This window comes from Spea bombifrons, chromosome 1 (genome assembly GCF_027358695.1).
Source record: "Spea bombifrons isolate aSpeBom1 chromosome 1, aSpeBom1.2.pri, whole genome shotgun sequence".
Classification (NCBI taxonomy): domain Eukaryota; kingdom Metazoa; phylum Chordata; class Amphibia; order Anura; family Pelobatidae; genus Spea; species Spea bombifrons.
In genome coordinates, this window is record NC_071087.1 from 109,860,716 (window position 1) to 109,876,925 (window position 16,210).

Here is a 16,210-nt window from a genome sequence, read left to right on the forward strand (position 1 = left end):
TCCCTTTGGAGGAGTCTATTTGTTTAAAAACACAGTGCAATTCTCAAGAGATGAATGAAATACAGAGAAAGAAAAGGTTCAACTGAGGGATCAATATCCATAAAATCATTAATCTGCTACTATTATGCAGTGTATATATATATATATATACATAGTAAGACCATTTAAAATTCACACGCAGTAGGATGAGGTAAAAGCCAATTTTATTCTTCATCATTATGTGGCAAATTATGTCTAACAGTAACTAACTTTAAAATTGTGAGCGTAAGAAGGATATGTGATGTATCTTAAAAAAGGTAGTAATAGAATTACAAAGACGCAAACAGATGAAGCAATCTGGAGAACATTTGTCTTTTTTCACAGCAATGTAATGAGGATAAAAAGAGAGATAGATTATGATATGTCACCAGCAACTAGGACAGTGTGAGGTTAACCAGAGTTCTTCAAAATCTATTAAAGTACATATTTAGAACCCTCAGGTACTCGCTAGAAAACTCGCTACAGTTGTTTATTATATTTTCTAGGTAATCAAGCCATGGGACATCTGTTTAAGGTGAAATGCATGTCTAATATGTATTTTAAAATGTCAATTTTGTGTTTTCTTTCAGAAAGCAATGGCATCACCTCTAAAACTGCTGAGTCTTTACATAATCAGTGTTTTATAATCATATAGACAAACTGCGTTAGCAATTTGACAGTTTCGTTTTCTTTGCAACTAAGGCATGGCAACTTTTCAAACAACCGAACAATGAATCTTGAAGGAAATTGATCTTGGTTTCGGTGGCATTTTTACCAAGTATTAGTAACCATTTTAACATATTGACCCTTTGGTGTTATCACTTTAAGCAAAAATGCACAGCACAATTATTATATTTTTTGGAGATGTATTAAAACGGTTCTGACCTCTTCATAAACGTTTATTCTGGGATCTGAAAAGTTTAAATTCATGGATATGGCAAATAACCTCCATAGAGATGCCTGCCACAACTCGGTCTGAGGCATCTGACTAAGGCCAGTAGATGATTTTTCGAGTTCCCAACTGTTAATTTATCCTGCTTTAGTTGTAATGGTGAAAATATTAGACTGATATGCAGAATAAGAGCAGCATGGTAAATTTCAATCTTACAGCATTTCCATTGATTTATGCCCATCGAGTTACCTCTGCCTTTTTTTTCCTATTAACCTACTTTATCAGTTTATCTGGAAACCTTCTCATTATTTTGCTGATCCTTAAAAGTCCCTTCCTCCAAACCCCAATGTACTTTTTCCTCATAAACCTGTCCTTCCTTGAGATGATGTTTACAACCACGCTCATACCAAAGCTCTTTGCTATATTGGCATTTGAAAATCACACAATTTCCCTTAATGGTTGCCTTACACAATGCTATTTTTACTTTTTTTTAGGCTCAGTTGAGTTGCTTCTCTTGGCAGTCATGTCTTTTGACAGGTACATAGCTATATGCTATCCCTTGCGATATGCAACTATCATGAGTACTGGGCTCTGTCTGAAACTTGCCATTGGTTGTTGGATAGGCGGCTTTGTGCTTACCATTGTACAAACCATACTTGTATGCAAAATCAAATTCTGTCAGTCAAATCTCATTGACCATTTCTTCTGTGATATAGAACCTCTTCTCAAACTTGCTTGTTCAGACACCAAATTCATACAGTTTGTTAACATGCTTTCCTCTTCAGTGGTTGTGTTTGGGTCAATAACATGCATCATTATCTCTTACTCGCAAATAATAATAGCAATCAGGAGCATTTCCACTATCACAAATCGGTGGAAGTCTTTCTCCACATGTGCTTCTCATCTTATTCTCATATTTATAGTTTATGGAAGCTCTCTATTCTTGTGTATGAGGACAGTAACTACAAACTTTATAGATTTTAGTAAATTGTCAGCTCTACTAACTGGAATAGTTACTCCTCTCTTGAACCCATTTATTTATACCCTGAGAAACCACCAGGTAAAAAAAGCTCTAAAACAACTTCTTTGTGCATAGAATATAAAGAAACAGGACATTTCTATCTATCTACTGTTAGCTAATAATATTGTTTCTTGCTAGTAATGATAGTGTTAAAGCTAATATTACACGATAATAATGCTAATAATTGTTCATACATTTTGATTTTGGCTTCCATGAATGCTTCATATATCTATAGTACTACTATATGGGTTCCTGTTTGTATTAACATTTATATTAACAATTAAAAGGAAACTCTCAGTTTTTGTCTTTGGTTCTCCATAGATGCATCAGTGGTACACACCACACAGGTTTGTTCAAAAAAAATACTTTTTGCTACCTCCTATAGCCAAGAAAACTGCTCTGAGCCTTCTCTTACAATGTCTGATGAGGTTGGAGAATATATGGTAAGCGATCTGAGACCATTCCTCCATAAAGAATCTCTCCAGATTAAACATAAGACTTAAGATTTAACAAAAAGAAACAAACCAATCAGACAACCCATAGCTGGTTAAGTGTATATATTATTACATAGTTACTTTGTTTGATGTTGAACCAACTATTCCAGGTCTCATCAGATCTCCCTTGTCTATCCATCTGATAAAAGTATTTCAACTGTGTAACTGAATCCTCCCAAGAAGGGGTGAGTTTTTGGTGCCAGAGTCTAGCAATGACGGCCTTAACAGTCAGAAATACATTTCTCATAAGGGTTGGGAGTGTATGCATATTAAATGAAACAGAGCCATTTCAGTTCTCTCAATCAAATGTCCTGATAAGTCTGCAATTTCATGAAAAGCCAAACTCCAAAATCTAACTTCTGTTAAGTCACGCTTCCAACCTAAGTTGGAATGTTCAATATTAATCTTCCACACTGTCTCAGGGACTAGATACTATCTATATATAATCTTTATTAGAATTTCAACTACATTTCAACAATGATTAATCTCACCTATCACTCAGTTGAAGTCGCCCCCCCACACACACACAAGGAGTGTGCCTTGTTTAATTCTGTCCACTTTATTCGTCAGGTTATTGAAAAATCTATTGACATTTTTGTTTTACCAACCTAAAGATCTCATTTTAATTACACAAATCAGAATTATATATCTACTATTTGGATCGATTTCTTTATAAATCCCTTTATATAATATATGCCTTAAAATTAAGAAAAATGAATTAAAATTAAGATTGCTATACCTATCTGTTTTTCTTAAAACACTATGAACAATTATTGAGAATGTATTAATCCTAATTTGTTCATCGATCCAATGAGTCTCCTGAATAAATGCGATATACACTGTATTTCTCAAGAGATAATCAGTTAAAGTTGTTCTGATTTTGGGGAGGGATAAAGCCCCTGACTGTTCAGTAAAACAAATCTAATAAAAGTTTAGTTATACCCCAATCATCCACAACATCAACATTAACCAGCCATACATACAACAGAAATACAACAAACAAAGATCCTAAGGATCTATTGTATGTCCCTCCCTTACCCCTATAGAAGGCAATATATTACTATCCCCCACCCCTTGGAACACACCTTAAAGCTCTTACACAAGAGCTTAAGCGAGGGGAGAGAGAAAAGTAAATTTGTAATGCATCCAGGAAACAAACAAACAAAAAAAGAAACCCATTGTCCTATACTAAGTGCATTACTTAATTACCAATAAGATTAAAACCAGTGTCACAGAGGACTTCCGGGAGGCGGGCCCTTGTTACGGAAATGTGTGCAGTGAATGTCGTCCTGGGTGGAGATTTTAATCTAGTGGCTAATGCTGCCCTGGATGTCACTGGGTCTTCTGCTTGTTTGATTGCATTGTCTTCCCTGCCTTTGCTGGAAAACTATCATCTGAGGGATGCTTGGAGGTATCTTAATCCAATTGACCAACAATTTACCTTTTATTCCCACCCACATGACTCCTTCTCCAGAATAGATTATTAATCACTTCCAGAAACATTTCTCCATAGACTGCAGGATGCCCATATTGGTCAGTTATATCTGATCATGCTCCCATCTGGATGGATATCCGGCTGGCCACTCCATACCAGACCTCCTGTAATTGGCGATTTCCAATTTGGCGATATCTTCATTTCAGATCTTTTCTGATTGGTAAATGGAACGACTATGTGGACGATATTCATGAACATCCTAATCTGTTTTGGGGTGCGTCCAAGCCGGTAATGAGAGTGCATATTATTGGGGAACAGGAGGGAGGCTGAGTTTGCCCAGCTGACTAAAGATCTTTCCCAGGCGTATACTGCCCACAAAACACTCAATACGCTGAGTACGGCAAAAACTTACAAAGAAATTAAACTGCTTTATGAGGCCTGGGCCATTGAAAAAGCTCAGCTGTCTCATAATTATACACGTAATGCTTTCTTTCGTTAGGGAAATAGATCTGGTAAGCTTCTGGCCACCTTGATTAGGCACTCTAAATATAAACGCCAGAACATAGTCCACGAACAAGATGCTTCTCGGGCTGTGGTATCTGATCCTAAATCTATCACGCAGCTTTTTGCTAACTATTTTGAAGACTTCTATAAGGAGGATTCCTCTAATTCTGATTTAACCTCCCATATTTTTCAAAGGGCTAGTATTTCTAAACTATCCCCAGATGACAGAGAACGTCTTACTGCCCCAATCACGCCTCTGGAAATTTCCTCTACCATCAAGTCCCTCCCTAATGGTAAAACCCCGGGCCTGGATGGCCTGAGTGCCGAGTATTATAAGCTCTTGTCCACATACTTACCTGCGCACCTTGCTGAAGTTTATAACCGCTTTCTGACTGGGGTGGGGAGTCCCACCTAAAGAGTTCACGGCCTTGCAAATTATAGTTCTCCCTAAACCTTATAGGGATCATACTCTGATGTCCTCTTATCGTCCCATTTCTTTGTTAAAGCAAGATCTAAAAATATTTGCTAAAATAATGGCTCCCCGTTTGCAGCATATCTTTTTTTTTTGTGAGAAGTAATTTATTGTATTTTATTTTAAGAGATAACAGAATAACAAGGCAGGATTTCCAATGCAGCTATAGGCAGGAGCACACCGTTGACATGACATAAGTACATCCAAACATGTTACAAGGATGGTGAACAATCATGTGCCAAATGGCGAGATTAAACCTAGCACACACTGCGACAATCCTGCAGCGGTGAAGCACAAAACACATGAACCATGAGTGCAGCCCCTCGAACCAAAACAGGAGGGCCAATAGAATCACAGCCGGCACCTGTACATACCGTAACATAGCTACGGAAATCCGCAGAGACAGAAAGAAGGAAGAAAAGAAAGAAGGATAGAGAAAGAGAAGGGAGGAGGGAAGGGGGGAGGGAAGGGAAGGGGGGGGAATGATGACACTCACAACCATGACACAGCAGCTAGGGGCGGTGCGAACCTCTCCACCTCCCACGTAAGGTGGAAGACGTGTGACATTCCATGCAGGAATGCTGTAATTTTTTCCAACTTGAGGATGTCCCAAATTTTTGCTTCAATAAAGGGGATGGAGGGGGCGCCCGACTTCCAAATCTTAGCGATAGTCAGACGGACCGCAGTACAAATACGAAAGATTAAACGGTGCGCTGGTGTAACCAGCGTGTCAAGCGGATAGTTTCGGCAGAGGAGAGCTGTCCATGGGTCAGGATGCAGGCGTACACCGAGAGCTGCACTCAAGCTGTCGAAGAAGTAGGACCAGAGAGACGCAACCTGAGGGCAGGTCCACCACGTGTGCAGAAAGGTCCCCTCCTCGTCGCAACCTCGGAAGCAGAGAGGTGAGAGTGCAGGAAACATTCGATGGAGTCTAGATGGTGTAAGATGCCAGCGCAAGAGGACTTTATAGCAGTTCTCCTGAACCAGAGTGCACGCTGTAACCTTCCAGACATTAGCGTAGATCTCCCCCATTCCTCGGACTCAAGTGATTGGCCCAGGTCCGCCTCCCAGCGCCGTTCGAACAGAGGTGAGGACAGGAACTTGATCCCCATCATGTGGTTGTAAAGATGAGAAATCGCACTACGCGGTTTGTGTGAGAGCCGGGCAGCTTGTTCATAAAACGTGGGAACGTAGTCTGGGTGACGCTGCAGAAAAAGGCGAACGAAATGTGAGAGCTGATGAAACCGGAAAATTTCCTTGGCCGGGAATTCATAGTGAGAAATGAGGTGTTGGTAGGAGCAAGGCTTATTATTCAGGAGCAAATCACCCACCGTGAATACACCTTTCGTGATCCACCAATGGAATGGGCGGAGATGACACCCAGCGGGAAAGTCTCGATTCTGAAAAAGCGGCGTCAACCGGGAACCTTGGCTGGTAAGTCGAAGTCTATACCGCAGGCGGTACCACAGGAGGAGAGAGTGCAACAGGGTTGAACTGGCAGAGATCAGCGACTTGTCGGGAAACAAATGCCACATAAGCCAACCCAAACGAGCTCCGGAGCAGAGATCCGATTCCAGTTGGACCCAGCGGGGGGGAGTGGGTCACTGAGAGAGACAGCAGCATCGCCAATTGGGCAGCAACGTAGTAGTCATAGAGCAAAGGGGCAGACAGCCCGCCTCAGACTTTGGCTTGTAGAGAGTGGCCCTCTGGAGACCAGTGACGTCCTTCCTCCGTATTGGCAATGAGATAGAACGAAATAGATACAGAAGTCTGGGTAGCAGCGTCATCTTTACCACGTAAATCGGTCCCATGAAAGACAGGGCATAGGACGACCATGTCACTAGATCACGACTCAGGCGCAAGATGAGAGGCGGGTAGTTGACCTCGTACATCTGTGAATGGGAGGGGGTGATATGGATGCCGAGAGAGCGGATGGAAGTCCGCTGCCATTTGAAATTAAAGTTAAGGGATAAGAGCTTCACTGTAGGGGCGGGAAGGGTAATATTCAAAGCCTCACATTTATCCGAATTTATTTTATAACCAGATAATTTACCGAACCTCTCTAACAGACGATACAAGTTGGGCAGGGAAGTAAGGGGAGACGTCAAGGATAGCAAGATGTCATCCGCAAACAGGCTAAGTTTATAAACATTGCGGCCCACCGAAAGACCCCTTATATCCGGATGCAGGCGAACAGCTTGGGCTAAAGGCTCTATGGCCAAAGCAAATAAAAGGGGCGACAAGGGGCATCCCTGGCGTGTCCCGCCCAGAATCGAGAAGGGTCTGGACTGGAAGGTACTAATGTCGACAACAGCAGTGGGGTGGGAGTAGAGGGCCTGTACGCCCTGCAGAAAGGCACCAGCGAAGCCGAAGGCACGCATGGTAGAGCATAGATAACCCCAGTCCACTCGGTCGAAGGCCTTCTCGGCGTCCAGGGACAAGAGCATTAGTGGGGTCCCAGTCCTATGACTCGAGTGGAGCAAATTCAACGTCCTACGGATATTATCGGGGGCCTCCCTACCAGGGATGAAGCCCACTTGGTCGGGATGAACCAGGCTAGGGAGAAGGACATTCAATCGAAGGGTAGGAATTTTAGGTTTGCAGCATATCTCAATGAAAATCATCTGCTCATCTCAGACAGGTTTTGTGAAAGGTCGTTGTGACAGAATGACCTGTCATACAAGGCCCCAAGGTAGTCAGAGATGGCTCCAGCCTGGCTGCCAAACAAAGATTGCACAGGCAGGATCCCATTAACAGGACTGCTGCCAGGGGGAAATTCAGTAACTAAAGGGGATTAAAGGTTGGGTTGTCCACATGTACCTCTTTATCAATGTTAATTTATGTTAATGAAGTTCTGTGGATATACGAGTCTATGTTTTACAACAATAAACTCTTAATTCTTGCTGTACTCAATTTGAGGTAGTTGTGTCTACTTATTGGGTACACATAGCAGGGTTCCAAGGTGTGCATGCTGACTGGTGCTGGAAGTGATTTCGGGGACAACAGGAGGATACATGTGGGTGATCTCTGGGAGTTACTACAGCTCTCTTGGTGAACCCGCTACAGTTGTCATTCCAAGCAAAATGTTAGAAGCCTGATTGCCGCCATTGTGACTTCTAAACTAACGAATAGTAAGAAGTCTATCGTTATTATTTGCAATGCGGATAAGGCCTTTGATAGGATCTCTTGGTCCTATCTTGTCCACCTCTTAAAGTTCCATCACTTTGGTCTCCAGTTTATCCATGTATTTAGGGCACTGTAGCACTCCCCAGTGGCACAGGTTACTGTGAATAATATTAATTCTCATTGGTTCCCACTGGAAAGAAGGCACACGTCAGGGGTGTCCTTTATCTCTACTCTTTTTTGGTAATTGAACCCTTGATATGTATCATTGAGCGTTCTATGGAAATTAAGGGAATAAGGGTGGGGACGGCTGAATTGAAGGTTGCTGCTTTTGCAGGTGACCTCATGTTGTTCTTATCTGACCCTCAAGCAGCAATGCCTTCTCTTCTGCAGTTGTTTGCTGAATTTCATAAGGCGTCTGTTTTTTTGATTAACCAACTCAAAATGGAGGCATTTCCCATCTTTCCGCAAGCAAGGCAGTGTTGGGGAAGGGATTTTCCATTCAAATGAACGCATTATACTGTTTTGAAGTATTTTGGCCTTTCTTTCACAATTAATTTAACTCAGCTATACAATTTAAATTTTATCCCTCTGTTGCATCAAATGGAGTGTTCCTTTAAAACGTGGTCTAAATTCAATATCTCCTTTATGGGATGTTGCCATCTGTATAAAATGGTCTTCTTTCCAAAATTGCTTTATCCAATACAAATGCTACCCATTACTTTAAAGAAAAGGGACGTTTTGTAAAAACTGATGTGATGATTTTTGTGGCAGAATAAAAAGGCCAGAATAGCGATGGTTAAAATTCAACAGCCTAATGGTGGCGTAAACCTCCCAAATTTGACCGACTATAACTTGGCAGCTAATTATCGCTTTGCTGTTGATTGGATCCTGGCTCGTACTAGGTTTCCGGATTCGAGTGTGGAGCAACAATTATTGCCTGATATTTCCATGGCCTCCCTCATGCATCTCCCTAGATCCTGGATCCTGCTGGCCAGAGGATCTTAACTCTAATCCTCTGCTGTACCATACTTCAAGGGCATGGGAGCGTGTCAGGTCCTGGTTGGGCTTGGAGTTTTGTTGTTCCAGATTCCTCTCGTAATCCACAATTCCAGCATGGGAGGGAAGACGTAATTTTCAGGCGCTTGGCCCAGAGCGGTGGCCGTTTAATTAGTGATTTTTTGAATCCGAAAATGGGTAAATTGTTCTCTTTTGCGCAGTTGCAGTTTAAATTCTCATACACTACTTGCAGCTGCATAATTATGTTCACACGATCTCACATAGTCTTACTCATACTAACATGGTCAACTTGTTGGATCATTTTACCCTGGTGTCTTTCTCTAAACCGCTCAAGATGGCGACAATTTACAACTTTATTAGGCCCCTGATGGGATGGGATGGGCAGATGGCTGGTGCAGCATCCTGGAGTAAGGAGTTTCCTGCTCTAGATTTAGACTTGGTGCTCCAAGCTTATGTTAAAAACTTGAGAACCTCTCGCTTATTACCGTGCCTCCCACTTACAGCGCCTTCTCGAGTGGAAATTCCAACCGCCATCGAAATTATGGATCACTCTGGAGCAAGCTACCGCACACTTCTCCCTCTCCTCCTGCATGTGGCTTCGCCCGGGAGCCCTGTTGACCCCACTCTGTACTAATCCGTTTGTTCGTGCCACTCTAACTGTCTGGAAATCCCGTTGGGTTGGGGGGGTCCTTTCCTCTTTCCCCTCTCCATTGACGCCGGTCGCAGGCAACTTAGATTTTGCTCCGGGGATGGAGGACGGGTATCTTTCCTCGATGGGCTTGAACCCTAAGGCCTGCATTTCTGACTTCTGGGACAGTGGTGCTCCCCGGTCTGCTGTGAGGGTTTTCCCGCCTCCTGGCCCTGGTATACTCCAAAGATATCGCTTTTCACAAATCACGCACTACATCCACACACTTCCTGGTAAACATAACCTCACAAGGGACCTCACGGCTTTTGAACGGATCCTTCAATTGGATAAGATACCTCGGGGTGGGGTCTCGATCACATACCAGCTTTTGAACGTGGGTACCCCTGCTGCCCCCCCCTCATTTATGGGTGCTTGGGAGGAAGCCCTAGGGGAAGTCCTCACTGACAGCCAGTGGGAGAAGGTTTGTGTTTTAACTCACAAAGGTTCTGTAGCCTCAAAATACCAGGAGACGGCATATAAGATTCTCACTATGTGGTACAGGACTCCAGTCTACATTGCTAAGATTAGCCCGGGGAGTGATCCGTCATGCTGGAGGTGTGGGGAGGAGATTGGTACATTTTTGCATATTTGGTGGGATTGCGAGAGGATCAGACCCTTTTGGAAGGGCGTGCTGCGTGGTGTGGGGGAGGTGTCAGGTCATGAGGTGCCATATTCCCCTGGTCTTTGCCTCATTTCCCTCACGGGTGAATCTCTGACTTCCATGAAACGTTCTGTTTCTAGACACCTTCTTAATGCTGCCCGTTCCCTGATCCCCCGCTACTGGAAACGCACTGAAGCCCCGTCCCTTCGTCAATGGGTTACTCAGGTTGAGGAGATTAGAGAGATGGAGGAATTAGTCCACCTGTCCTCTGACAGGATGGAAGCATTTACTAAGGTCTGGGCAAGTTGGCTTTCATTCCTGTCATCCCCGGTTCTAGCTGCGCTCTTGAGGTGATGCGGTTTGGCGGTTCCCTTCCTTACTCTCTGGTCTCTACCCTCTTCATATCCTTGTCCCCCACTCTCTTTCCCCTTCCATCTCTATTATTCCATCTCTCCACCCCCCCCCCTTTTTTTTTTTTTTTTTTTTTTTTTGTGTGGCCCGGGCGGGTGTTGGATGCCACTGGGGACGATGTGTTTCGGTGGCCTGAACCACCGTAATCCCTCGTGTGTCTCCATTGTTCTGTCCTGTCTGATTTGATTGTATTCATTTGTCTTCCCATTTTTGTCCCCCTCTTGTTTATGCATGTTTTGAATTACGATGTGAGATTACTTGACCATGCACCATAGGTTGTGCTCTGTGATACTGGAGACATTTATACTCACCTGTCATCCACTGTTTTATTTTCTCTCTTTGATTGTTACATAAGCCGCCCCACGATTGTCAATTTGTTTGACCTCTTTAGCAGCCCCTGCGTGGGTTTTAACGTGATTTACTCTGCATTGTCCGACGCATGTTTAAGTGGCTCCTTCTCAGTTTTGACATTTACATGTATCTCATTGTCCGAGTGATCTTTATTGTACTGCCTTGTGTTGTACCCCATATGTGTCAATAAAAACGTTATTTACCTAAAAACTTGAGAACCTCGAAATGTTAGCGAAATGTTTTGAAAAATACTACATAAGCCTATGTTACCCCTAAGCTCCATTTCTTTCTTTCCTATGGTCATGTGGCTTGGTTGCTCCCTCCTGGGATGACCTGCAATTGTACAAGTCCCTTCTCCTTATCCTCTCAGCTGTGGCTAAACGTGCCGTATTATCTCAGTGGATCTCCCAACAACCACCATCACTAGCAATGGCCCTCTCTCGTTTGCAATTTATATTTCGCATGGATTGGCTTGAGTCTGTCCTTCACAAGGAGAGTAGGACTAAGCAGTTCTTTAGCCGCTGGTCACCTTATATTACCACCCTAGATAGGGATACTCGCCAATCGCTTTTTAATGCATTCAACACCACAGAATGGTATTGCCTATAGGTTCTGAGAGGTCCCATTGCTGGGTTTTAGGGTCAAGCTTTTGCATTGGGGATCTTGGATTGGCCTGTTACATTGTAAATTAATAAGATGGCCTGATGGAGTGACAGCCAAAGAAAATTATTTATTACTAAGGACATGATTTGCACACTGCTTTTTCACAAGGGATACCCTGGTAAATCGGCATAGAGACCCAGAGAAACCCTAAGGTGTTTTGTTTTTTATTTCCCAAGGTAACAGAAGAGGAATAATAAAATGTATAAACATAAGAGCAAAGAGGTTACAGTGGCAAATGCTTAGGAGGAATCAAAGCTACAAAGACTAAATTACAGTGGAAACTACTTTTTATTTGTAAACTAATTAATTTGTGGGAGTGCATTTTAGATTGCCACTACAGCTAAATGCATGTGAGCAGAATGTTTAATTAGATATGTATTGTATATCAAACTGTGATATCCTTCTATACTGTATTTTGAAATGTGAGTGACGCTGTCTCTTCATTTCCTTCTAGTATTTTTTCTTGCATGCTACAATTTCCAGCAAATCAGAAATGGGTTGACTGTCTTCTATATTGAAGGATCCTCTTTGACCCAATGTTTTGGTAACACTAACAAACATTTGGTGGAATATTTAGTGCATTTTATTAACAAATCCGTGTTTGATCCTTCATTCTGGAATTGCTAAAGAAGCTTTACAACTTGTTCTTGCTATACATCTATCAGGTGCTATTTTACAGTTTCAATTCATCATCTTCACTGAGTTGCAACTTGAGCTTGGCCCATGTTCTTGCAGTAGAAACCCGCTTGTGCTGTGCCTTCATAATGAGGTTGCCGAGTAAAAAACCCCATGTAAATCTATCATTTAGCAAGTGACCAGAAGATATTTTTTCGACCGATACAAGCTTTGACCCATACATATTGCCAAATTGAAATTTTGCAGACATAGATCTCCAAAATCACATGCTGAATTTTGGAGTCAGAGAATACATACGAGTGAGGCAACTTGCCTTTTTTTGGCTAGGGATGCATCTAGTATAAATTCAAAAGTCTTCATCTAGAACCATGCTTTGCCTCCTATGTTTTGTTGAACCTTAAAAGTAGTAAGTAATGGATGTTTCTGTTAAATGATTTGCTCCTTAAGGTTATTAATCAGTGCATATATATATATATATATATACATATATATATATATGTGTGTGTGTGTGTTAGATAATGGGTCATCAAAGTAAATGAATGGCGCTATATTTCCTGCATGAGAGTGTAGATGCTTACATTATGGTGTTCAGATAAATATAGCCCTGTCAGCATGCTGAACAATCGGACTGTAATTTACTTACCGGCATAGCTATGTATAACAGGAGCAGTGGTTTCCTGTTAATAGAATTCTGCTACACTCAAGCTGTTCAGATTCTTTTTTTCTCACTTCTTCTGCTTACGTATTTCATCATACTGACTGGAAATGTTCTAATAATTTTCCTTACCTGGAGGCATCACCATCTCCATAGCCCCATGTACTTCTTTCTTGTGAACTTATCCTTCTTGGAAATATTGGTCACCACTACCATCATACCAAAGTTACTTTCCCTCCTGGCAAATGAAAACCGCGCTATTTCTTTCTGGGGCTGCCTTGTTCAATGTTACGTTTACTTTGTCTTCGGTTCTGTTGAGTTCATAACATTGACAATAATGTCTTTTGACAGATATATAGCTGTATGCTATCCCTTGCGCTATGGGAGTCTTATGAACCCAAGATTCTGTATGCATCTTATTCTGAGTTCTTGGATTGGAGGCATTTTTTCTACCATTGGCCCGAGTATCTGGTTACCTTTAATGCCACTATGTGGCTCTAACAGAATTGAACATTTTTTTTGTGATATAGATCCTATTCTAAAACTTGTCTGTGCAGATACCAGGCTTTTCAGTTTAATTATTCTTTTAATCTCTTTGGTTACTGTTTTTGGGTCTCTGATATGCATTGCTGCATCATACACACTCATAATAACAACAATTTTTACGAAACATTCTACAGGTGCAAGATGGAAGACTTTCTCAACTTGTATCTCGCACCTTCTCCTTGTCTGCATATTCTATTCTGGCTCAATGTTCATGTGCCTGAGGTTCATTAAAAAATCATTTATAGACTTTAACAAATTGGCAGTTGTCCTTAACACCATTGTCACGCCACTCATGAACCCATTCATTTACACCTTGCGCAACAGCCAAGTAAAGATTGCCTTGAGGGAGCTTTTGGGATTAAGCAATTTCAGAGTAGATACTTAGTTTTAGACATGAGATACACAAATGAAGGACAATACATTTTATAAAATATATGTTTTAATGATCTTGAGTCATATTGTTTGTATGCCTGTATGGACTACAAGCTCTGCATTCACCAAAGGTATGTTATATTTCAGCGCTGACAGCTATCAATCCTCAAAATCTGTTTAGAGGATTTAGTTTGTGCCACTAGACTTTGACTGTTGTGGAGGCCAGCCTTGGTGGGGCTTGAGTGGAATCTGCGTGAATCCACCACACAGATGATCCTGACTCACTCCATCAACTGTTTACTCAGCTCAAGACAGTTCCTATAAGATTTCAAAAACAATCCAATTCATACAGATAATGTTATATTATATATTAACCATTTCAATAGATCAGAAAAAAACATAGTTAATGGTCTAAATGCTACAGGTACACTATCCACCATCTTGGATTTTACCATGGTTTTATCGTGATAATTAACCTACCACTGCCTAAAGCCAAATTACAGAAACTAATAAATACATTTTCATCATAAGAAAAACGGGTGTTTAATTCTTGGGATATTTTACACTGCAGGACCAGAACAATTTATGCATTTCTCACAGGGCTTTGTTCAAATGTAATTTCTCTTTCTGTCAACAATGTACCCAACACAAATTATATATTGGTTATTTTTCAGCACAAGTAGGGCTTTCTTTTGAAATCATATTCGAATTTTCTTAAATAAAATGTTTAAAAAAATCCACTGCGTTATGTATATATACGTGAGTAGCAAAGCACTACAGGAGTTGCCAGATAGCTGTGTAGCTAAATGGCAAGACAGGTACCAGAGGATGCCAGGTCAGGTGTGCAGAGCAGCTAGCCAATGCCATGTTAAGTACACTAAGCGGGTAGTCAAACAAAGCCAGGAAGACCGGGTAGTCAGGATAGCCAGGTATGGTACATAGATCAGGTGAGCAAGAAAAAAAATTGTAAGGCAGAAGGTAGTAAGTTAGAATAAAAATTTTGAGGAACCGAAGCAGCAATCACAAATATCAGTACCACATTACAGTGCTGTCGTGGCTCCATCCTACATGCCAGGTTCCTGTATATACATATTCTCGTTGTAGTGTTGTTTGCACTTGCAGCCTTTAGTGGCCACTCTTCTGGGTGTGGGAAATCAGGCTTCCTTAATACTGACAGCTAAAGCTTAATACCCTCACTGTCTTTGTAGCCCTTCCCCATGCAAACATGCCTTGACCATGAGTTTGCCTCATCCTTGACCTTCGTTCCTGCCTTATCACTATATTCTGACATCTTGACTACTGCTCTTGCAGTTTAACTGCAATGCACTTTAACCCAATGAGACTCTCATGCAATTTAAAGCCTTCTCTAGACGCCATTAATAAGGCACCATTAATAAGGCGCCTTTGATGTAGTGATGGGCAAAGCAATATATAGCCATATAGTGTGATGGAATCCCCAATATTTATGCACCGAATTATTACTTTGTTTTGTGTACTTATTGGTCATTATTATTCTAGCAGCAACCCAGGGATCTTAATGTGTATGCTTTTTAGGTTGTGTACTCCACTTTCTGTATATTTTTGCTGTGCATATTTGCAGGCTCAAACAAAATCTTAGGGTTAAGCAGCCCCACCTGCCACACAGTTGCCTTATCAATGTTGTCCAGAGAAGGCTTTAAATTGCACAAGAGTCTCATTGGGTTAAAATGCAGTACAGTCCCATTGATTTAGTTCCTTGGTAAGCAATATAGCCATGAAAAGTTATATGGGACTTGCCAAACCCCACCTTGATGTAGTGGTGCGCTAAGCAATATATGGCCACATAGAGTAACATAATTCCCAATATTTATGACATCAATACCAGTGTTAATCACTAGATGTCAGTCTTTACCCCTATATTGGTAAATTCTTCCTATTGTCTCTGAAACAGTTTACTATTCATTTTAATAAAACCTTACCAACACAACTTAGAAAGTCAATGCACATTATCTGTTAAAAAGAAAGCAAACCAAAAAAACTAGATGTTCTGTCTCTGCAACATTTTTGCTTTGTAGGAGTGAAGGAGCTATTCTCTGATATCATTCTTACATCCTCATCATTATTCAGTAAGCAATATAATTTGTTATACTTGATTATATGATTTTTAATATATATATATATCATATGTGAATAAAGCAATCAAATATGAGTGATATATACATCAGCCATAACATTATGACCACCTGTCTAATATTGTGTAGGTCCCATTTTGCCAGCAAACAGCTCTGACCCGTCGGGGCATGCACTCCACTAGACCTCTGAAGGTGTG

At 41.4% G+C, this 16,210-nt stretch overlaps 1 protein-coding gene across 1 annotated transcript; it reads left to right on the plus strand.

Moving 5' to 3' along the window:
- The first annotated feature begins 1,106 nt into the window (after window positions 1-1,106).
- LOC128505321 (olfactory receptor 6M1-like) lies at window positions 1,107-2,006 on the plus strand. Its single transcript, XM_053475705.1, has one exon. The coding sequence runs from the start codon at window positions 1,107-1,109 to the stop codon at window positions 2,004-2,006; it is 900 nt and encodes a 299-aa protein (XP_053331680.1).
- Window positions 2,007-16,210: the final 14,204 nt, after the last annotated feature.

Excerpts from the sequence above, each read along its gene's own strand:
- LOC128505321 (XM_053475705.1), top strand. The coding sequence starts at position 1,107 with ATGGTAAATTTCAATCTTACAGCATTTCCATTGATTTATGCCCATCGA.